Below are 24,320 nucleotides of genomic sequence, written 5' to 3'. Positions count from 1 at the left end.
TGTATCCACACATGCAGTGTGTTTCCAATCAATACAATTATAGCATGGATAATAAACGATTATCATGAACAAAGAAATATAATAATAACTAATTTATTATTGCCTCTAGGGCATATTTCCAACAGTCTCCCACTTGCACTAGAGTCAATAATCTAGTTCACATCACCATGTGATTCGAACGAATCCAACACCCATATAGTTATGGGGTCTGACCACGTCTTGCTCGTGAGAGAGGTTTTAGTCAACGATTCTGAAACTTTCAGATCCGTGTGTTCTTTACAAATCTTTATGTCATCTTATAGATGCTGCTACTATGTGCTATTCGTAAATACTCCAAATATCTACTCTACTATACGAATCCGTTTCACTACTCATAGTTATTCGGATTAGTGTCAAAGCTTGCATCGACGAAACCCTTTACGACGAACTCTTTAACCACCTCCATAATCGAGAAAAATTCCTTAGTCCATCAGTTACTTAGGATAAATTTTTACCGCTGCTAGTGATTCAATCATGGATCACTTTTTGTACCTCTCAACAAACTTTGAGTCAAGGCACACATCAGGTGCGGTACCCAGCATGGCATACTTCAGATTCTACGGCCAAGGCATAGAAGACGACCTTCGTCTATTCTCTTTATTCTGCCGGGGTCGGGTTTTGAGTCTTACTCAAATTCACACCTCACAACGCAACCAAGAACTCCTTCTTTGCTGATCTATTTTGAACTCCTGCAAAAACTTGTCAAGGCATGCATCTTGTTGAAACTTCTATTAAGCGCTTTCGATCTATCTCCATAGATCTTTGATGCTCAACGTTCAAGTAGCGCAATCCAGGTACTCCTTTGAAAACTCCTTTGAAACAACCTTGTATGCTTTACAGAAATTCTACATTACTTCTGATCCACAATATGTCAACCACATATACTTATCAGAAATTCTATAGTGCTCCCACTCACTTCTTTGGAAATACAAGTTTCTCATAAACCTTGTACAAACCCAAAATCTTTGATCATCTCATCAAAGTGTATATTCCAACTCCGAGATGCTTGCACCAGTCCATTGAAGGATCGCTGGAGCTTGCATACTTGCTAGTATCTTTAGGATCGACAAAACCTCCTGGTTGTATCACATACAATGTTTTCTCAAGGAAACCGTCGAGGAAACAATGTTTTGACATCCTATGTGCAATATTTCATAAATAATGCAGCAACTACTAACATAATTCTAACAGACTTTCAGCATCGCTACGAGTGAGAAAGTCTCATCATAGTCAACTGTTTGATCTTGTCGGAAACATCTTTGCGACAAGTCGAGCTTTTCTTAATAGTGACTTATCACCATCATCGTCTGTCTTCCTTTTAAAGATCCATCTTTACTCAATAGTCCTATGACCATCAAGTAGTTCTTCCAAAGTCTACACTTTGTTTTCATACATGGATCATCTCTCGGATTTCATGGCTTCCAGCCATTTGTCGAAATCCGGGCCCACCATTGCTTCTCCATAACTCGTAGGTTCATTGTTGCTCAACAACATGACCTCCAAGACAGGGTTACCGTACCACTCTGCAGTAGTACGCGACCTTGTCAACCTACGAGGCTTGTAGTAACTTGATCCGATGCTCGATGATCACCAGCATCAGCTTTCACTTCAATTGGTGTAGGCGCCATAGGAACAACTTCCTGCGCCCTGCTACACACTGGTTGAAGTGATGGTTCAATAACCTCATCAAGTTCTACCACCCTCCCACTCAATTCTTTCGAGAGAAACCTTTCCTAGAGAAAGGATCCGTTTCTAGAAACAAACACTTTGCTTTCGGATCTGAGATAGGAGATGTACCCAACTGTTTTGGATATCCTATGAAGATGCATTTATCCGCTTTGGGTTTGAGCTTATTCGACTGAAACTTTTTCAAACAAGTGTCGAAGCCCCAAACTTTCAAGAAACGACAGTTTAGATTTCTCTAAACCTCAATCTATACTATGTCATCTCAACGGAAATACGCGGTGCCCTATTTCAAGTGAATGCGGTTGTCTCTAATGCATAACCCATAAACGATAGTGGTAATTCGATAAGAGACATCATAGCATGCACCATACCGAATAATGCGTGGCTATGACGTTCAGACACATCATCACACTATGATGTTCCAGGTGGCATGAACTGCGAAAACAATTTCCACATTGTCTTAACTGCGTACCAAAACTCGTAACTCAGATATTCATTTCTATGATCATATCGTAGACAGTTTATCCTCTTGTTACGACGAACTTCACTCCGAAACAGAATTGAACTTTTCAATATTTCAGACTTGTGATTCATTAAGTAAATACTCTTGTATCTGCTCAAATTGTCATTGAAGTAAGAACATAATGATATCCACTGCGTGCCTCAGCACCCATTGGACTGCATACATCAAAATGTATCACTTCCAACAAGTTACTATCTTGTTTCATCTCAATGAAAACAAGGCCTTGCTCATGTGGTATGATTTGCATGTCACTAGTGATTCAAAATCAAGTGAGTATAAAGATCCATCAGCATGGAGCCTCTTCATGCAATTCATACCAACATGACTCAAGCGGCAGTGCCACAAGTAAGTGGTACTATCATCATTACCTCGTATCTTTTGGCACCAATATCATGAACATGTGTAACACTACGATCGAGATTCAACAAACCATTGAAGGTGATTATTCAAGAAAATAGAGTAACCATTATTCTCTTTAAATTAATAATCGTATTGCAATAAACACGATCCAATCATGTTCATGCTTAACGCAAGCACCAAATAACAATTATTTAGGTTTAACACCAATCCCGATGGTAGAGGGAGTGTGCGACGTTTGATCATATCAACCTTGGAAACACTTCCAACACGTATCGTCACCTCGCCTTTAGCTAGTCTCCGTTTATGCCGTAGCTTTCATTTCGTGTTACTAATCACTTAGCAACTGAACCGGTATCCAATACCCTCGTGCTACTAGGAGTACTAGTAAAGTACACATCAACATCATGTATATCAAATATACTTCTTTCGACTTTTGCCAGCCTTCTTATCTACCAAGTATCTAGAGTTGCTCCGCCTCAGTGACCGTTCCCCTCATAACAGAAGCACTTAGTCCGGGCTTGGGTTTAATCTGGGGTCTCTTCATTAGTGCAGCAACTGCTTTGCTGTTTCACGAAGTATCCCTTCTAGCCCTTGCCTTTATCGAAACTTAGTGGTTTTACTAACCATCAACTATTGATGCTCCTTCTTGATTTCTACTTTCGCAGTGTCAAACATCGCGAATCGCTCAAGGATCATTGTATCTATCCTTGATATGTTATAGTTCATCACGAAGCTCTCACAGCTTGGTGGCAGTGAGTTTGGAGAACCATCACTATCTTATCTGGAAGATCAACTCCCACTTGATTCAAGCGATTGTCGTACTCAGATAATCTGAGCACACGCTCAACGATTGAGATTTTCTCCTTTACTTCGTGGACAAAGAATCTTGTCGGAGGTCTCATACCTCTTAACAAGGGCACAAGCATGAAATCACAATTTCATCTCTTTAGAACATCTCTTATGTTCCGTGACGTTTCAAAACGTCTTTGGCGCCTTGCTTCTAAGCCATTAAGTATTTTGCACTGAACTATCGTGTAGTCATCAGAAACGTGTATGTCGGATGTTCACAACATCTACAGACGACGCTCGAGGTGCAGCACACCGAGTGGTGCATTAAGGACATAAGCCTTCTGCGCAGCAACGAGGACAATCCTCGGTTTTACAGACTCAGTCTGCAAAGTTTGCTACTATCAACTTTTAACTAAATTTTCTCTAGGAACATATAAAAACAGTAGAGCTATAGCGCAAGCTACATCGTAATTCGCAAAAACCATTAGACTATGTTCATGACAATTAGTTCAATTAATCATATTACTTAAGAACTCCCACTCAAAAAGTACATCTCTCTAGTCATTTGAGTGGTACATGATCCAAATCCACTATCTCAAGTCCGATCATCACGTGAGTTGAGAATAGTTTCAGTGGTAAGCATCTCTATGCTAATCATATCAACTATACGATTCATGCTCGACCTTTCGGTCTCATGTGTTCCGAGGCCATGTCTGCACATGCTAGGCTCGTCAAGCTTAACCCGAGTGTTCCGCGTGTGCAACTGTTTTGCACCCATTGTATGTGAACGTTGAGTCTATCACACCCGATCATCACGTGGTGTCTCGAAACGAAGAACTGTCGCAACGGTGCACAGTCGGGGAGAACACAATTTCGTCTTGAAATTTTAGTGAGAGATCACCTCATAATGCTACCGTCGTTCTAAGCAAGATAAGGTGCATAAAGGATTAACATCACATGCAATTCATAAGTGACATGATATGGCCATCATCATGTGCTTCTTGATCTCCATCACCAAAGCACCGGCACGATCTTCTTGTCACCGGCGTCACACCAAGATCTCCATCATCATGATCTCCATCAACGTGTCGCCATCGGGGTTGTCGTGCTACTCATGCTATTACTACTAAAGCTACGTCCTAGCAATATAGTAAACGCATCTGCAAGCACAAACGTTAGTTTAAAGACAACCCTATGGCTCCTGCCGGTTGTCGTACCATCGACGTGCAAGTCGATATTAACTATTACCACATGATCATCTCATACATCCAATATATCACATCACATCGTTGGCCATATCACATCACAAGCATACCCTGCAAAAACAAGTTAGACGTCCTCTAATTGTTGTTGCATGTTTTACGTGGTGACCATGGGTATCTAGTAGGATCGCATCTTACTTACGCAAACACCACAACGGAGATATATGAATTGCTATTTAACCCCATCCAAGGACCTCCTCGGTCAAATCCGATTCAACTAAAGTTGGAGAAACCGACACTCGTCGGTCATCTTTGAGAAACGGAGTTACTCGTAGCGATGAAACCAGTCTCTCGTAAGTGTACGAGTAATGTCGGTCCGAGCCGCTTCGATCCAACAATACCGCGGAATCAAGAAAAGACTAAGGAGGGCAGCAAAACGCACATCACCGCCCACAAAAACTCTTGTGTTCTACTCGAGAAGACATCTACGCATGAACCTAGCTCATGATGCCACTGTTGGGGAACGTCGCATGGGAAACAAAAAAAATTCTACGTGCACGAAGACCTATCATGGTGATGTCCATCTACGAGAGGGGATTTCCGATCTACGTACCCTTGTAGATCGCACAGCAGAAGCGTTAAGAAACGCGGTTGATGTAGTGGAATGTCCTCACGTCCCTCGATCCGCCCCGCGAACCGTCCCGCGATCCGTCCCACGATCCGATCCGATCTAGTGTCGAACGGACGGCACCTCCGCGTTCAGCACACGTACAGCTCGACGATGATCTCGGCCTTCTTGATCCAGCAAGAGAGACAGAGAGGTAGATGAGTTCTCCGGCAGCGTGACGGCACTCCGGAGGTTGGTGGTGATCTAATCTCAGCAGGGCTCCGCCCGAGCTCCGCAGAAACGCGATCTCGAGGTAAAACCGTGGAGGTATGTGGTCGGGCTACCTTGAAAAAGTTGTCTCAAATCAGCCCTAATAGCTCCATATATATAGGAGGAGGGGAGGGGAGGCTTGCCTTGAGGCTCAAGGAGCCCCAAGGGCTGCGCCACCAAGGGGAGGAGTCCTCCTCCAATCCTAGTCCAACTAGGATTGGAAGGTGGAGTCCTTCTCTTCTTTCCCACCTTTCCCTTTTCTTTTTCTTTCTCTTCTTTTGGTTTTTCTTTCTCTCTTGCGCAAGACAGCCTTGGGCTGACCCCACCTACTTGGTGCGCCACCCCCAAGGTCCTTGGGCCCTCCCGGGTGGGTGGTCCCCCCTCCCGGTGAAGATCCAAAACCCATTCGTCATTCCCGATACATTGCCGGTAATGCCCGAAAACCTTCCGGTAACCAAATGAAGTCATCCTATATATCAATCTTCGTTTCCGGACCATTCCGGAAACCCTCGTGACGTCCGTGATCTCATCCAGGACTCCGAACAACATTCGGTAACCAACCATATAACTCAAATACGCATAAAACAACGTCGAACCTTAAGTGTGCAGACCCTGCGGGTTCGAGAACTATGTAGACATGACCCGAGTGACTCCTCGGTCAATATCCAATAGCGGGACCTGGATGCCCATATTGGATCCTACATATTCTACGAAGATCTTATCGTTTGACCTCAGTGCCAAGGATTCATATAATCCCGTATGTCATTCCCTTTGTCCTTCGGTATGTTACTTGCCCGAGATTCGATCGTCAGTATCCGCATACCTATTTCAATCTCGTTTACCGGCAAGTCTCTTTACTCGTTCCGTAATACAAGATCCCGCAACTTACACTAAGTCACATTGCTTGCAAGGCTTGTGTGTGATGTTGTATTACCGAGTGGGCCCCGAGATACCTCTCCGTCACACGGAGTGACAAATCTCAGTCTCGATCCATACTAATTCAACGAACACCTTTGGAGATACCTGTAGAGCATCTTTGTAGTCACCCAGTTACGTTGCGACGTTTGATACACACAAAGCATTCCTCCGGTGTCAGTGAGTTATATGATCTCATGGTCATAGGAACAAATACTTGACACACAGAAAACAGTAGCAACAAAATGACACGATCAACATGCTACGTATATTAGTTTGGGTCTAGTCCATCACATGATTCTCCTAATGATGTGATCTCGTTATCAAGTGACAACACTTGCCTATGATCAGGAAACCTTGACCATCTTTGATCAACGAGCTAGTCAACTAGAGGCTTACTAGGGACCTAGAACTACTCCAAGCCAAGCACGCTTAACCTGGGAGTTCTGTTCGAATGGGCTCCCGGAAAAGAAGGAATTCCTTATTGATATGAGTAGTCTATCGAAACCACAAGGAGAATCAGAATTATGCTATTTGTTTTTCTGGAAACGTACAGTTAATGAAGCAAACACAAACTGAACCTCAATGTGCTACTTCCTGATCTTTAATTAATTTTGTCATTGATTGATTCATTTTTTGTGTTTAGTTAGTCCATCCACAAGCTAGAGAGACTAGGTTAATTAAGAATAAAAAAACAATGTCTAAGGCAATGCTTCGCTATGTACAGGTTGCCATGATGTCATATTTGGTTGGGTTACAGTCACAAGTATTTCAAGGGTACAATCAAGTTGATAACCACCAGCTTAAATTCAGCCAAAAATTTATGGTGTGATCTCAAATCTGCACACGATTTTCTGAAACCACATTATATAATATGAACAATGGAACTACACCCAGCCATTGTGGATTTCTTAATTGAGAGACAACTAATTTCTCATTGATTGATTCATCATGCTTACATGCCCTGTCCTAGAGAGACTAACATTGTTCTTTGATCTGATTGATTCACTTTAGTTATATTTTCCGGTAGCTTCAGCTCTGTACATTGGCATAAACAGATGTTTGTCGTTTAAACGAATTAACTGTCGGATACTCCATGAAAGAGGTAGACCCATGGCATGATTTGGAAGAATAAGGTGTATTCTATACTTGAACATATTTCCGTTTGGGAGACCATTTAGCATGGTTTGCTGGTTAGCCTTCTGTCTTGAACTGTAGGCAGAAGTGAGATAGAATTTGCTGCTTTGTGCTCTCAGGCAGCCTGATTTCGCAGCTGATTTCGTGTCATGAACTCTAAAGTTGCATATATTTAGTACCTCTACACAAGAAGGCACAAACATCCCTTTTGATTAATCTATTTTGAATTAGGCCGCATAAGTAGCAGGCAACGGTTACAATCGATGGTGATGGAGATTGAAGTACAGACAAGATTGTACCTTTAGTAGCATGAGTATCAACTATCAAGTATGTTTAATCTCATTTATTCATAAGCTTAATATGTATGGTGATGCAGAGTTGAAGTATACTGCAATCCACACTTGGATGTCCACAATTGCAAAAGTTTAATATCTTACAAAAATTGCAAATTTTATTTTAGATAATTGTTGGATTGACTTTCACAATGTTTGCCGCACATGCGGCCTAACCCAACAAGATTGTGGCTTTAGTAATTAGTACTCCCTCTGTCCGGAATTACTTGTCACAAAAATGAATAGAAATGAATTTATCTAGAAATAAAACACATCTAGATACATCCATTCCTAGGACAAGTATTTTCGGACTGAGAGAGTACCATATAAGTATCAAGTGCAGTTTGTTTCAAAAATAAGTATCAAGTATAGTTAATCTCAGCTACTTGGATGCTTAATACTCCCTCCCTCCCAATATCTTAGGCGTCTAAATTTATCCATTCTTTTTCAGATATGATGCTGCTGTAGGCAAACTAGATGCATGTTTCTTTTGGAAAGAAGGGCAGGCGCACTATTTAAATGAGAGATGGTCAGGTGGCATAGGTGACAATGTCTTTGCATTATCATCCTAATAAAACGTGGTTTTGCTAATTTATTTTATCTTATTTTACAAATATTTGCAATTGTTAAGATAGTGCATAGTGCCAATGTCGTACCTCATCTATTCTATCTGTGTTGCATCTTGTCTTTATTTTGAATAGATAGGTTTATTTTGATTTACGAAACAACAGTTAACTTTGACTATTTCTGGATTTTGAATGCTATCTATGGAGATCACGTGCCATTCATGTATTGGAATTAATGCTTTTATTTCTAATATTTTATTTTATCTGGCAGCTCCAGTGATTCATCTCCCTATGCAGAGTTGAGTTCAGCAAGAGCAAAAGAACCAAACAACCATCTGTTAAAATTCCTTAACAAAAATGCTATAAAAATATCTGTAGAAAATCTTAATACAGTAAAAATAGCTTTAAAATGTCCACAGTTTACATATGTCCACACTATCTTTGTTACAAAAAAAATATGTTCTCATGTTTTATAAAAACTTAAAAAATACGCCAAATAAGTTTTTACTAAAACAACGTCCATCTGGAAATGTACAACAGAAAAAACAAAACATTCTTTTCATTAAAAACATCTGCTCAAAAAATGTTTTTTTCTTCAAAAAATGTTCATTTTTAGAGAAATATTCTTAAAAATTGTTCCAAATTGTGTGAAAATTTATATATTTATTAAAGACAAGGAATTTACCAAGTTTAATCTTATTACAGACGTTTATTAAAATTGAATATGAAAAATAGTGCACAATGACACATGAACCACGTTGTACCTTTTCTCGTCCAGTGCCCAGTGCAACGCATGGGCATTTGTACTAGTAGATCTTCAAGGGAGAAAGACTCAAAACAACAATAGAGAAATACACTTGGCTGGTAACTCAACTTAATTCTTTGTTCACAGACCACAAATAAACATAGAAGTAGTTTACTGCTCTGGTGCGGCCTGCCGCCGGTAGTAGCAGCTGCGCGCTCGGCGTGGTCGTTGGAGCCTCCGTGCAGCAAAAGAGTTGGCCAAGATGAAATTAGCCGGTGCAGAGACGGCGATGGCGACGGGCTAGTACTTGCAAAAGGACCCCGGCTGGATGGCTCGTTCGATCGATTAATGCAGCATGGAGCTGCCTGTGTTAAGTGGCTCCTGGCCTAATGCGTTCTTGTGACAACTATTTTTTTTTTAGAACACAATACACAATACAGACGCAAATGTTCATATACATGCGCATACACTCGTCTCTATTAATACACACATGCACATCCTACCCCTATCAACTCACCGTAGACGCATCGTCGTCTCCACTGAATGCGCATCACCGAAAGTTTTAAAATAAATTCAGAAATAAATACGAGCATCAGAACAGATTAGGAATACCACAGCCCCTCTAACCATCCAACCACAACAATATTGTGATCAGTAACATTACCTGAGGAAACTAGACTTGGAACCACTGACAAACGAGGATTGTGTTAGCCGAGACCACAGGTTATGCAAATATTTACAGCTTGTATCGAACCACAAACGAGGATTGTGTTAACAGAGGCCACAGGTTATGCAAATATTTACAGCTTGTACCGAACCTATACAAGTGGTGTTGTAAATGTAAAAGAAAGTATAGCTCATTCTTTGGTTCACAGAGATGTGTCTAGTTTCTCTTTCGCTACGAAAACTGTGAATTGTGAGGTATAGATGATCTTAGAATGGATCAAGTACACCCTCCGTCCCATAATATAAGATATTACTACAACCAATATGTGAACGGGTGGATGTAACTTTTTAAAATGCTCCTTAAAAGTTGTATTTGTTTATGACCAACAGTATTAATAAGATTAGGCTACAGAGTACTACTCAGAAAATAAAGTCTCTCTCCACCCTATTATGCGGGCATGAAACTCTCACATCTATAATCAGCTGTGTTCTACCTAGAAATATCTTAGGGAATGAAACGAGAACTTGCATTGGTTTTATAACCTCTGCAAAGTGCCACAAGATATACTGAATTAAGGTGAGAATTCAAGACCGTGTGCAAACCTTACACAAAAACCTACCAACAGATGACTGTTCAGTTAGCGTAAAACTAAGCCCGTGAAACAAAGCCTTCAATCATCCTTCCCTTCTCAGCATTGAGTCTGATATCTGAACGTATGCCATCTGAGTGTAACCGTTGAACACGGAGGAGTCGAATCTAGCTAGGCCAATTCTTTGGAACAAGCCATGGCGTCCATCTTCAATGATAGGATCAGATGCGCGGGCTGGATCATACCTTGTTTGGTGAGTCAAGGACGGGCCAGCAACAGGAGGTAGTTCCCAATACAGATCCAACACAGATTCAACAAGCCTGCTGTTCTGGAAATGCTCTTTGTGTGAGATGGCCTCATTGCTATGGTTGAAATTGTCACGCATGTAGCCTCTGACACCCCACCATGCATCATCCTTTCCACATAGTTCATCTATTTCCACAGCCTTCTCCCAAAACTTCTTCCGTTTCAACCTTAATCTTGCTTCGTCACTATCCCAGAAGCAGCTATGTCCACCACCTAGGATGTATAAGAGTGGTAATTAGTTTTGGCAATAATGGATGTCTGCCTTCCCTTTGTTTCACCGCGAGGAATCTTTTCAAGCGAATATTATTGCTCAGCTAAGACACTGCGAGAGCATGTTCAAATGGGAAAGTATAAATTATATTACAAACTTCGCTTGTACTATAAACATTACTAGAAAACATTCAAAATACCAAGGAGCTACGTTAAATATTAGGAAAACATAGCGCTATTGCTTACTTACCACACAAAACATACAGTATGGAACATTAAGTAGTTGCCATGAAAAGAGTAGTACATGGTATGACCATACAAATATCATTTTCAAACTGCAGTGCCCCAAGGTTCTATGTGTGGTATACCCTTCACAAGGTGCAAGGACCAACTTGGGGCAGGTTAGGCTGCTGCAGAGGAAGGGCATGTTGCCCTTCGAGTTGTCTATAGTTAGGATTGATCCCTAATGGAAGAGTCAGTTTGTATTTGAATCGGTTAATTTAGTACTCCCTCCGTCCCAAAATTCTTGTCTTAGCTTTGTCTTGAAATGAATGTATCTAGATACTAATACATGCCTAGATACGTTCATACCTAGACAAATCAAAGACAAGAATTTTGGGACGGAGGAAGTACATGTTAGGTAGGAGTCTGAATCCTAGTTGGGTTCTAAGTCAAAGTCCCGTGTGAGGCTTTCCTTTATTTAAAGAGGCAGCCACAGCTGGTTTAGAGGCTTTCATCTATTTAAAGAGTCAGTTCGTTTTTCTCATGTCATGCGAGTCCACCATACCTTTATCCGTCGACCTCTTTTTCTGGTCATGGTCCTAATTTTTGTGGCCTTTTCTAGTTCTTGTTTTTTTTATAGGATTTTTGTGTGTCCTTGTTTTGATCTACGCCCATTCTCTTGCCACCGGTTTCTTGGGAGAATAGAGTTTCAACATCTTCCAGCAACTAGGTGGTTTGTGCTGGAATGGACCACGGCAAGGAGGGCCACCACTTCAAGCAGAGGCCAAAGTGTTACAACTTGTTCCATGTCACGAGGTGGAGAGACATCATATGTTTTCTTTAGTTTCGGGCATCCTTGGGCTAAAACCATGGCCACGCCCTAGCAGCTCGAGGACGAACTGCATGTCAAGAAGGGATGGGATGTTATGTATGTCTAGTACATGACCCACTAGGCAGCAAGTTACGGAGAGGATCCACATCCGTGATCTCTCGGTTGGGAATTTATCATTTAAGTAAGGATACATCTTTTAATTTGTGACTTGAACCAATTAGGGTTAAGATGCACGTTGTTTTGTCAAACTGGATTGTTAGGCCTCCATGTGAAAAATATCCCCTATAAGGGTAAAACAACCAAGAATTAGAAGAACAGTTCTTCTATCTTGCCTCCAGGCCTCCAGGGGCGAGAGGCTCTCCCTAACCCTAGTACACAACAGATTGCCAAACAGGAATGCGCCGAGACTCAAGCACTCTACATAGCTACTCGTGGAGGTTCAAGCAACCGAATCGTGCTAGGCGCACGCCACTGCTGTACCTTGTCGTTGAGCATGCCTAATTAAGCACCAATGCTTAGTTAAGCATGTATGGGCTCTTGTGAGTGTCAGAACATGTAACCAAGTATAAGAAGTGATGGTTAGATTCATATATGTGCTTAAGAATGTCTAACACTTCTAAGCACCTCTTACATTGGAGAGCATCTTATTTAGGTTACTATTCTCTACTTTAAATGCAACATGTGATACCTTTATAATTTTATGATTACAAGAAAAAGACAGTAATTCTTAACAATGATGAAAACAGACTAACATATTGCAAAAGACACATGAAACAGTTTCAAACACCATATAAGCCTCAGTAAGAAAAGACAGGAATTCTTAACAATGATGAAAACAGACTAACATATTGCAAAAGACGCATGAAACAGTTTCAAACACCATATAAGCCTCAGTACGAAAGGACTTAAAAAACATGAAAACACAACTATAGCCAGTATCTACTTAGCCAAGTATCATATGTGCATTTGATAAGAAAACATTGTTAAAAGTGGGAAAACACTAATCACTGTCACACAAAAATGGTAATCATGCCCAAAGCTTTTACCGTAAAAATGAGTGGTAGATAGGAAATCATATCTTATGTGTGTGATACTAATGTATATCACTCAAAACAGAAGATCAAGTAGATAACAAGTACTAGCAATTAAAATAGAAGTAGCCAATTATCTAATCTAAAGTGATATCATGCTATGAAGACAAGCTTACACTACGCAAGTGATGCTAACTATACAATCATCTCGATTCAAGTAAAAAAGGCACGTGCAACATTTGAAGACTTATAATGTATAAAGGTGGCGAGGTCACACTTACACACCTCTGATGTGTGATTGGTCGCATATCTGTCTCAAGGAATAATGGTCGCCTGTACCAGTGTCATAGTTGTCCTCAAATATGAGATGCTGGAATCCAGCTTTGTGTGCTTGCTTTAACCTGCACATAATAGGTCATGGACTAATGGTAAATTTGAATTGATATGTAGATAAAAATCAAGAATATAAGAATAGTGCTGTTATGATGCTACAAAACAATATGGTGTGATATGCATAAATTAAAGCTGGACAGCTGGGCCTTGATGTGAGCTAATTCTAAGGATTTTGCTCACAAGAACAGAGCAGGTAGAACACATTGCAGATAGGATATAGTAGTGCCAGCAAAAAAATCAACATCAACAGAAAAAAATCTACAGGAAGAATTTACCTCTTCAGCTCACTTTGGTGGTCATCAAAGAAAACAAGCACCTTGCTGAGATCAGAAATGCCATGCTGCCTCAACAGTTTTTCCCAATTGACACTTCCAAAGTCAATAAAACCCTTCCCAGCTAGGTAAGTGCAGTTTCCATCAACATATGCAGGTCCCTTCTTAAGATATTTCTCAGGGTGTCTGGGTGTGAGAGATATAATCCTAGTGGTTGGCATGGCCTGACGCAAAACCCAAGTTGAGTGCCCCTTGAATGCACCACTCTCAATCATCAGGTGTGGCTTAAGCCATCGAGCCATAAACCAAAGCCCAAAACTGTGGTCAAATCCCATGCCATACATGTTATTCCTGATAGGGCGTGTCTGATAGATTGGCACAAATTCTTCCAGTCCATTAAGTAAATCTTTCGAAGTCCACTCCACTGTCTTCCCAGTTTTGGATCTGCCTTTTGTTCAGAAAAGGTATGATATAGTTTAGTGAATAATGATGTTCTGTATAATGCATTTAATATTTGAACAAATAACACAGGCATGAAGTTCATGAAACAATAACCACACCTTACTAAAAATACCTAACAACTCATAGAGAAACATAATCGTTCTCACTATTAACAACATATACAGCAGTTACCAACTTAAACACCCACTCACTGGTGGCAACAAAGATGATCTTATTGGGGTACTGTTGAAAGAGCACAAACAAATAGAACTACAGTTCATCATGATTCCGTGCTTGCTCCTCTGTAGGAACTAGTGAATCATGCTCCTCTATAGGAAAATTTTGGACAACCGAAACTTCTGCACCTTCTAGGGATGACTGAATTATGCATCCCGAGCGCCTTACAAAATTACAGAACTAATAAGGTAGCCATCACAAGAGTAAAGTATCGAGCAATTTGCATAATACCACTCAGAATTTCAGGTGAATCTGCAACGTACCAAGAACAAAGCTAACCCACACTTTACTAGTTTGCTGTCACTCTTAACTAAGTGGCAATATCCACAAGCATACAGCAGTAGGAATAAGGTTGACATCAAACGCAGACACTGGCAAACCACGGGTTCATATCTGACATGGACATCATACAATCGTTCGAAGGAGGAATCTATTGGCTGACAAGAGCGCACCGGACTACTCCATAAAAAAAAGGGGGGGAACTGGATCTATCTCGCACGGAAACAACAGAGGCGCGAGGGCTTACACGAGGGGACGCCGAGGGACCCGAAGTCGGAGGCCGCGGCGGCGTCGGGGAGGGAGAGGAAGCGAGCGTCGAGGCGCAGCGGCGGGCAGTCGGTCCGGGGATAAGCTCGGCCGGCGAGGAAGGCAGCGGCGGCGACGGCGAGGAGGAGGAGGGAGGCGGCCGCGTAGTAAGGGGAGTGGAGCCGGGCGTAGGCCGCGGCGACGAAGGCAGGCTGCGCCTTCCGGGTCTTGGACTCGTCGACGTCGTCTCCGGCGTCGGTGGCCGGTGACGAGGAGGAGGCACCGGCAGTGCGGGCGGAGAGGCCCGTGTCGTGCATATCGGCGGGCGGCACTGAGGTGAGGGTGCGTTCGGTTCGGGAACGAATGGGTCGCTTCTTGTCCTCTTTTTGGTAGTGGTAATTTGGGCGGAGAAATGGAATGGTCACCTTTTTTGTTGTTCGATTTGAGAACAGAAATGAAATGGATTTGTCCGTTTCTTTTTTTATTAGGTTTTTATCACGACAGAAAAAGGGCCGTGGGTTTCACCGAGTAAGAAACTACATATTGAACACTTATTATTACAATGAGTGTTGAGTGTGCGAAGATTTTAACCGCCTCATGTGTAGTTGATATACGATTGGTAGATAAACACGTTAACACTTTATGAGGTAATTCGTCACTAACGATTATAATTCTAATGCACAGACTAATTCTAGCATTTTACATTCTTCTAAGAAGAAAATGTGATCATCTCGTTGAACAACGATTTGTTGAATATATGGCTTGCTCGGTACGCTTGCAAGAATGTCGTGTCGAAACACATGGCGACAGATAGTTAAACCGCGTTCGGGGCGCTTGATAGCGGCGGGGGGGGGGGGTGCTCACCAGAGGGCCACACTGGTCGGCTCGGTGATGGGTTGGGGCAGGCCGGGGTGCTGCAACTGGGCATGGGGGTTGCAGGGCCGAGGCTTGGGCTGACGGGAGAGGCAAGGTGGTCCACGTGGCACGGGGCGGCCCAGCAACTCCTTCCCTCACGATCAGATCGGCGCGAGGCAGAGGCGAGCGAGGCGGCCATCTTGTCAGGCGGCTCGAGGCGAAGCACGACCGGACCGAGGCTCGTCGGATTTGGCCGAAGGCCCCTGTGGCTATTGGGAGAAATCGCGTGATGCGTGATATGGACGACAACGACGTGCTGCTTCCTCAGTCGCGCGTCCTCTTCCGCGTCGTCTGTGATCCCTCCCCTTCTTCCTCCATCTCTCTTCTCTCTCCCATGCTTCTTTTCTCTAGGATCTCTCTATGTCTTCTTTTTTCGGCACATAGACGAGCATGGTCGCCTGATGCCCGAGCGTCGTGGCCAAGGACCCGCCGGTGTCCAGCACCCGCACCACTCTCCGGCCCCTCCCCGCAGCTCTGTAACCCAAGTGTTTCATCCGCCTCGCACCCCAAAGCAGAGAAGAAGAGCTTCGTTCCCCGACGACAACGGTTGCCTCCGCCTCCTCGCCACCACCACCGTCGTATTCCCCTTGCCAGAGCAGGTAGTCATGCAGTCCCCCGGCCTACAGTATGCACTGGATCCCGACATGTTTCACCTCGCACCGACCTCTGTTGCTTCCCCGCTATTCCCCGCCTCTCGCAGCCATGCAGTCGTCGTCCTCCTCCCGATCCAGCGCCGCTCGATCCGTAGGCCCGGAGCGCGGCGGCCTGGGCTTCGTTATCGATGAACCGCACACGAAGGACTCGGACGGCGCGGGGAGAAAGGCGCGGCGGAGAGGAGGCAGGTCGGGGTGTAGGGAGGACGGCGTGGCGGAGGATGCGGGCCGGCGGTGGGGAGGTGGCAGATCCAGATGGGGGTGGGAGGCGCGGTTGCTCGACTCCGGTGTGAGGAGAATGGGGGAATGTGCGGCAGAGTAGCAGGGGCGGAGTGGCTGCTTCCCGGTGGCTTTTTTACAAAAAATTCAAAACGTTTTCTTCCACTTACTATAGGACTGCGGGTCGATTTCGATAAAATGCACGGGCTTTTGTGTAAAAGTATGACGACGGACGACAGAAGCCATCGGTACTTTATTATTAGGGAGAGATTTTGCTCAGCCGGCTGATAATCACGGTACATCCGTCGCCTTGGTTGAGTGTCACATGTCCTCACCAAAAAAGACAAGTGTAAGCGCATATTTCAGCAACAACGATGTTGTTACCGTTGGAATTATGCCCTAGAGGCAATAATAAATATAGTTATTATTATAATTCATGTATCAAGATAATCGTTTATTATCCATGCTATAATTGTATTGAATGAAGACTCATTTACATGTGTGGATACATAGACAAAACACCGTCCCTAGCAAGCCTCTAGTTGGCTAGCCAGTTGATCAAAGATAGTCAGTGTCTTCTGATTATGAACAAGGTGTTGTTGCTTGATAACTGGATCACGTCATTAGGAGAATCACGTGATGGACTAGACCCAAACTAATAGACGTAGCATGTTGATCGTGTCATTTTGTTGCTACTGTTTTCTGCGTGTCAAGTATTTATTCCTATGACCATGAGATCATATAACTCACTGACACCGGAGGAATGCTTTGTGTGTATCAAACGTCGCAACGTAACTGGGTGACTATAAAGATGCTCTACAGGTATCTCCGAAGGTGTTAGTTGAGTTAGTATGTATCAATACTGGGATTTGTCACTCCGTGTGACGGAGAGGTATCTCGGGGCCCACTCGGTAATACAACATCACACACAAGCCTTGCAAGCAATGTAACTTAGTGTAAGTTGCGGGATCTTGTATTACGGAACGAGTAAAGAGACTTGCCGGTAAACGAGATTGAAATAGGTATACGGATACTGACGATCGAATCTCGGGCAAGTAACATACCGAAGGACGAAGGGAATGACATACGGGATTATATGAATCCTTGGCACTGAGGTTCAAACGATAAGATCTTCATGGAATATGTAGGATCCAATATGGGCATCCAGGTCCCGCTATTGGATATTGACCGAGGAGTCTCTCGGGTCATGTCTACATAGTTCTCGAACCCGCAGGGTCTGCACACTTAAGGTTCGACGTTGTTTTATGCGTATTTGAGTTATATGGTTGGTTACCGAATGTTGTTCGGAATCCCGGATGAGATCACGGACGTCACGAGGGTTTCCGGAATAGTCCGGAAACGAAGATTGATATATAGGATGACCTCATTTGATTACCGGAAGGTTTTCGGAGTTACCGGGAATGTACCGGGAATGACGAATGGGTTCCGGGAGTTCACCGGGGGGGCAACCCACCCCGGGGAAGCCCATAGGCCTTGAGGGTGGCACACCAGCCCTTAGTGGGCTGGTGGGACAGCCCAAAAGGGCTCTATGCGCCAAGAAGAAGAAAAATCAAGAGAGAAAAAAAGGAGGAGGTGGGAAGGAAGGGGGACTCCCTCCCACCAAACCAAGTCCAACTCGGTTTGGGGGGGGGGGGAGTCCTCCCCCCTTGGACTCGGCCGACCCCCTTGGGGCTCCTTGAGCCCCAAGGCAAGGTCCCCTCCCTCCCACCTATATATACGGAGGTTTTGGGGCTGATTTGAGACGACTTTCCCACGGCAGCCCGACCACATACCTCCACGGTTTTTCCTCTAGATCGCGTTTCTGCGGAGCTCGGGCGGAGCCCTGCTGAGACAAGGTCATCACCAACCTCCGGAGCGCCGTCACGCTGCCGGAGAACTCTTCTACCTCTCCGTCTCTCTTGCTAGATCAAGAAGGCCGAGATCATCGTCGAGTTGTACGTGTGCTGAACGCGGAGGTGCCGTCCGTTCGGTACTAGATCGTGGGACTGATCGCGGGATTGTTCGCGGGGCGGATCGAGGGACGTGAGGACGTTCCACTACATCAACCGCGTTCACTAACGCTTCTGCTGTACGATCTACAAGGGTACGTAGATCACTCATCCCCTCTCGTAGATGGGCATCACCATGATAGGTCTTCGTGCGCGTAGGAAATTTTTTGTTTCCCATGCGACGTTCCCCATCAGTTACAAATCTTGACGACGAGTGTCCCTATTATGATGTGATGCGGTTTTATTTCGTAGAAATAATCTTGTAACAAGTCTTATGTTGTAAAAATATCTATAACAAGACGATGTTGCATGAAAATTCTTAAAAAAAAGTCTATAATAGATGTCTATTACAGAAAAAGGTCTCCAACAAAACGTATGTTGTAAAAATAATCTGCAACAAGATGTCTCGTATAAAAAAATCAAAACAAGACATGTATTGCAATGATGGATGGTACGCTCAGCTCACGTACGGTCGATCTTCTTTTATCATTTATGCCACTAGTTGTGTCTACTTAGTTGTCGCTAAAAGTTACAACTGCTTAAAAATGTCATCGTAAGATGCTAGCCCAAAATGCCATTACATATCTAAAAATGCCATTATTTTATTAGATGCTTGCTCAAAAATGTCATTTGATATAGTTATTGTCACAACAAACTCATTGACCATGTTATATGACAAAAATGCCCCTAGACCCAAATATCAGCTCTCTCTATGTCACAATGATAAGGGCCAGTTTCTTTTGAAGCGTGTGGCAGCTTTTGGTGAAAATAAACTAGAAGCCCAAAAAAACTCATTTTAGAGAAGCCAACTGAGCTTATTTTCACATTTCCCTCTTTCACAATGGGAAAAAGCTGGGGTGGAGTGGCTTCCCACATCTTATTCATTTAGAACGAAAGGGGATAGCAGTGTGCCCCTACTACCATCAAGCGGGCCAAGGAAAAAACAGGGTCAGCGGCTCAACGCCCGACTAGGCTCCCCACTCGACTTGACCAGGATCCACACTCGACCCCTCCTCCCTCTCCTTTGTCGCCCGCCTTTGCCGCATCTAGGGTTCGCCCGTCGCCCCCGCCCCGTCGTCGTTGTTTTGCCGACGTCGAGGCCATCTCTCGCGAGCTCGACCCCTTCCTCGGCCCGAGCCCGACGCCCCCTTCCTTTCCGTAGGCTCGACCCCTCCCTCCCCGCGAGCTCCTGGCTCGGTCATGCCCCTCCGGCGACTCACTCCGATGGACGGCGACCCATCCCTGTTCCCCTCCCCTGACCGTGACCGTGAGCCACCAAGGTGAGCAGCTCCTGTGATTTTTCTTTTGAACTGATTTGCTCCACCAACTCATGTGATCTGCTATGATGTGTTGTTTATATATGGCGAACTGTGCGGATGATTTTTTGCTCGTGTGAGCAGCTCATATAGATGTATTGATATGATAGAAATGTACAAATTTTGTTTACTACATATTAATCATTCCAATTCGTTTGTATTGACATAATGAAAAATAGATCTTTGTGATTCAGTATTTCTTCTCAAGTACTCATACCCATACATGAGAAAATGATGCATGTATGAAATTCGTATGCCACACAATGATCTTCCTTTTGTTTGATTATAACACGTCTTGGTGTTTGAAAGTTGAATTTATATTCAAATGGGCAACAAGATGGAAAAAGACAGCACAATATCGTTTTATCCAAAAGAAAAATATAGTCCAAGGGCATTACAGATTTTTCAGTCATTATAGTCCACGAGGGATTGACAACCCCTACACGCGTTGGTTGCGAGGATTTGTTATTTGTGTGCGGATATCGCTTACATAGTCTTGTGGATCTTTTCATTGGATTGATATATTGGTTTAATAACTGAGAAAAATACTTGTCGTTGATGTGCTATATCACTCTTTAAGCTTGGAGGGAAACTAACCCAATCAGCGAGGATTCATTCTTCAAGTGCAAAAATGATGGGGTATGTGCTTGTTTTGATTTGGTCTTCATCGGATTCGGCGCAATTTTGATAGCTCATTGTTTGCTTAAATTTATGTGTAGGAAGGATGCAAGTTTTAGTATTGAAAAGAAAAACATCGATCTATTTGATAGATGCTCGTGCACTCGTTGCTAGAATTGGATGAGACTACATGAGAAACAACATCTACTTCTTTAGAATTGAAGAAGAAAGAAGTGCGCAAGCTCGAAAATTCGTAGATCAACAATAAAAAAAATAAAAAAGATATTAATCCAAATAGTGAAAGCAGTTATAAAAATTGATTTTTTTTAAATGTCTAATTGTTATTTTATTTGGTCTTGCTCTAGTTGCTTCTGTATCTTGTACCATGTATTCTATTCTATACTCCGCTATCAATGAAAAACCCTTAGTATCGAACTATTTTTTGTGTGGTAAGCGCTGCGGATGGGACGTCCCGTGATGGTTTCCATGTGGCCTGTGTGGTGAATGGTGATCGGCTGTAATGAATGCACGGACGAAAATAAATTTGCTTGCAGAAACACTCGTTCCCTGTTTCGGAAAAAGGGAATGCTCTCCTCACTGTAGTTCCAGGAATCGGAATTTCGAGCCTGCTTGATTGTGCGCGGCAACGTGAGGGACCAAGCGAGCTTTTAGTCTCCTTTACGTGATCTACTTTGGTTTCTCCTCCACCATGTCACTGATCGAACCACTCTGGAGTGTGATAAAGGTCGAGTAATTCAGGTTGGCTGGGGGAAAAGATCACATGAAATTAAAGTGGGGGCTTTTGAATCCTTGTGTGGAAAGTTGGCAGGAACCACAACAAATGGCTTGATTTCTCGTGGTAGTGTGTGTAACCACGGGACTACCACCTGTGTAAAGGTCAAGTAATTTATCCTAAAAAATGTGCCCCGTGAAAAGATCACTGGAAAGGAAAGATTTTCCGTTCCTCTGTAAAATGTACAGTTCAGTTCATACACACGGTGCAGTTCAGACGATGTAGGCATCCGTACTAGCGAGCCGCCAATACGCGGAACCTGGGAGCCAACGACAGGGGAACATGAAGAAGAATCCACCGTCGCCGTCGGCGCCGACCGGAGTCCCGGAAACGCGCTGCAGTTTCTCTCTCGTCCGCAGACGTACGCTGAGTGCGTCGGCTCGAACAAACACGGTGACGGGCACTCGATCGCTTTCCCCGCGGATGCTTGCGAATTGCGATACACCTCCGGCTCCGACCCGTTGGCCTTCTTCCTCAGGTCGAGCAAACGCTCGCGCTCCCTTGCATCTTACGTTCCGTCCATGGAGCAGTAAAACCTGGGTAAATAACGCTCACGCACGACCTGCTCTAGCTCTGCTCCCCATTACTATTTTTCTGAAACTGAAACGTCTGAATGCAGACGCACGGCACTGGAGCTTCGGTCTCTTGTCCGTCCATGAACAACCACTCCGATTTCTCGGGTTTGTCGTTGGGCCATTCCATCCACGCTCCAGGTCAATGTATCTGTGTTCGTTCGGTGACAAAAGTTGGCAGGAACCACACCAAATCCAAGAGCTCTCTCTTTCCGAGCGCCGCGTACATGTATGCAGCAGTTGCAACAACCCATATGTAAACACGTAGCAGGAAGTTAATACATAAATTGCTAATGAAGCTCCCGCTCCATGGAGCCCAAAATCTCAAAAATTCAAAAAACATTTTTTTATGTTTCAAAAGTTCTGAAAAACACACACACACACACACACATGGATGTATACTAGTCCCTTGGTAAACAAATACAATATAAGAACATTTAGATCACTATTTTAATGAGCATTTAAATTACTACTTCAATGGTTTAAATGTTTTTATATTTCTTTAAGGAGGGAGCACTTGTCTGCAAAGTTTCAGGGCCAAATACCTTTTTATACAAGATACATAAAAAATGGCAAAACCACATATTTTTAGCACATGTACGATTCACTGTACACATACATGATTCTATTCGATAGATCAAATTAAAATGTATTTCATGATGAGCTTTCACACACACCTATTATACATCCATAAGTACTTGTGTATTTGTTTTCAGATTTTTTATAACTTAAAAGGTTGATTTTTGATTATTTTAAAAAAGGTGTATATGGAGCCTGAGAGCAAAAAAAAAAACTCCCAAAGTTATAGTATTATTACTACTCTACTCGGCAAGTCACACAATAGAACTAGAGCACAAACTAGAGGAGCATCTCAACTTCTCAGGCATGCATCGTTGGAGGGAACAAAGGAAAAGGGAGAGCACACAAGGAAAGAAAAAGACAAAGGAAGAAGGAGCAAAGGATACCAGACCCCCAAACAACAAATGATGCGTTTGCTAGGCTGTATTAGGTCAAGCCAGGCCCACGCTGGATTGCCTTGATGAAATGGGGTTTGAAAGAGTTTTAACACTAGGTAGTAATGATTTCACTATTTTGAACGGTGTTGAATCTTATTAAAATAATGATAAAAGTGGATTTAAAGAGGTCGCGACTTTATTTAATGATGATTCCACTATTTCGAAACAGTTTTCAATTGATTATGACAACTAGGTTGTTGTATATGATGATTATTGTGATGACATGTATGCTATAAAGATTAATGATAACCATGAAACTTCTCATCATGATTTTAATGTTTAATTTAGTTATGTCAATCAAGTATCTCATGAAAATTATTTTGTTAAGTTTGCCCCCACTATTATGTATGAGAAGAAATTTGCTTATGTGGAGAGTTAAAAAAAATCTATGCATGTGGATCATTAAAAGAGTGCTTTATGTGATTGTTATATTATTGAATTTATTCATGATGCTACTAAAAATTATTATGAAAGGGTAAGATATGCTTATATATATTCCAACAACATCAAGTTTCCTCTCTATGCGTTAATTTTTTTAAAGTTATGCTTGTTTTGCCTTCCTATGCAAATCGATTCTTGCTACAATAAATTGTTTGCTTGTAAAATCACTATGCATAAGAATTGGGTTAGGCTTAATGTATTTGACATGACATTCATGATGCTCTCTTGCATGTTTCAATTACTATTCCCATGTGAGCATCATTGAAATCATCATGCCTTGCTAAAAGACTTTAAGAAAAGCACTTATTGGGTGACAACCCAATATTTATCCTTTTCTGTTTTTGTGTGTTCACATGATTAATCTAATATAATAATTATCTTTTGTGTCCTTTATTTTACAGTGTGCCAATTAAAGCCTTTGGGATAGCGTGGATACTTATTCGCTTGATACTGTGCAAAAACATGAACTTTTGTGTCCATTATATGAATTGTCATATTTTACTGGATCATGAAAATATTTTGAAATTTTTACACGGTATTTCTCTAAAAATTTCCTATGGTTTCCTAATTTTTGATATTTTTCAGAGATAGGGAAGTATGGTGTTAGTTCAGATCCTTATAATTTTTAATTTTTTTTACAGATTCTGTTTTGCATGTATATTTTGCTTGTTTTAGTGTTTCCGTAGTTTATATTTAGTGATAAAAATTATGGGACTGATAGAATATAGTAGGAATTTTGTGAGAACAATTATGAATCTTGGCTTAAATTAACTAAGTGAATGATCAATATTTGTTATACTAACCCAACTCACAAAGTTCCGTTAAATTTTGCGCGATTGAAGCTTTCAAGTTTTGGATGAGATGCCGACATG

At 42.6% G+C, this 24,320-nt stretch overlaps 1 protein-coding gene across 1 annotated transcript; it reads right to left on the bottom strand.

The window, feature by feature from the left end:
• Nucleotides 1-10,350: 10,350 nt before the first annotated feature.
• On the bottom strand, nucleotides 10,351-15,267 carry LOC123427626. The gene is made up of 4 exons (XM_045111705.1): nucleotides 14,898-15,267; nucleotides 13,697-14,141; nucleotides 13,314-13,429; nucleotides 10,351-10,946 (listed from the first exon to the last, which is right to left on the bottom strand). The coding sequence occupies exons 1-4, from the start codon at nucleotides 15,211-15,213 to the stop codon at nucleotides 10,513-10,515; spliced, it is 1,311 nt and encodes a 436-aa protein (XP_044967640.1). The 5' UTR covers nucleotides 15,214-15,267; the 3' UTR covers nucleotides 10,351-10,512.
• Nucleotides 15,268-24,320: the final 9,053 nt, after the last annotated feature.

This window comes from Hordeum vulgare, chromosome 2H (genome assembly GCF_904849725.1).
Source record: "Hordeum vulgare subsp. vulgare chromosome 2H, MorexV3_pseudomolecules_assembly, whole genome shotgun sequence".
Taxonomy (NCBI): domain Eukaryota; kingdom Viridiplantae; phylum Streptophyta; class Magnoliopsida; order Poales; family Poaceae; genus Hordeum; species Hordeum vulgare.
Note: the sequence above shows the minus strand (reverse complement) of the source record. Positions and strands in the feature narration are given on the sequence as shown.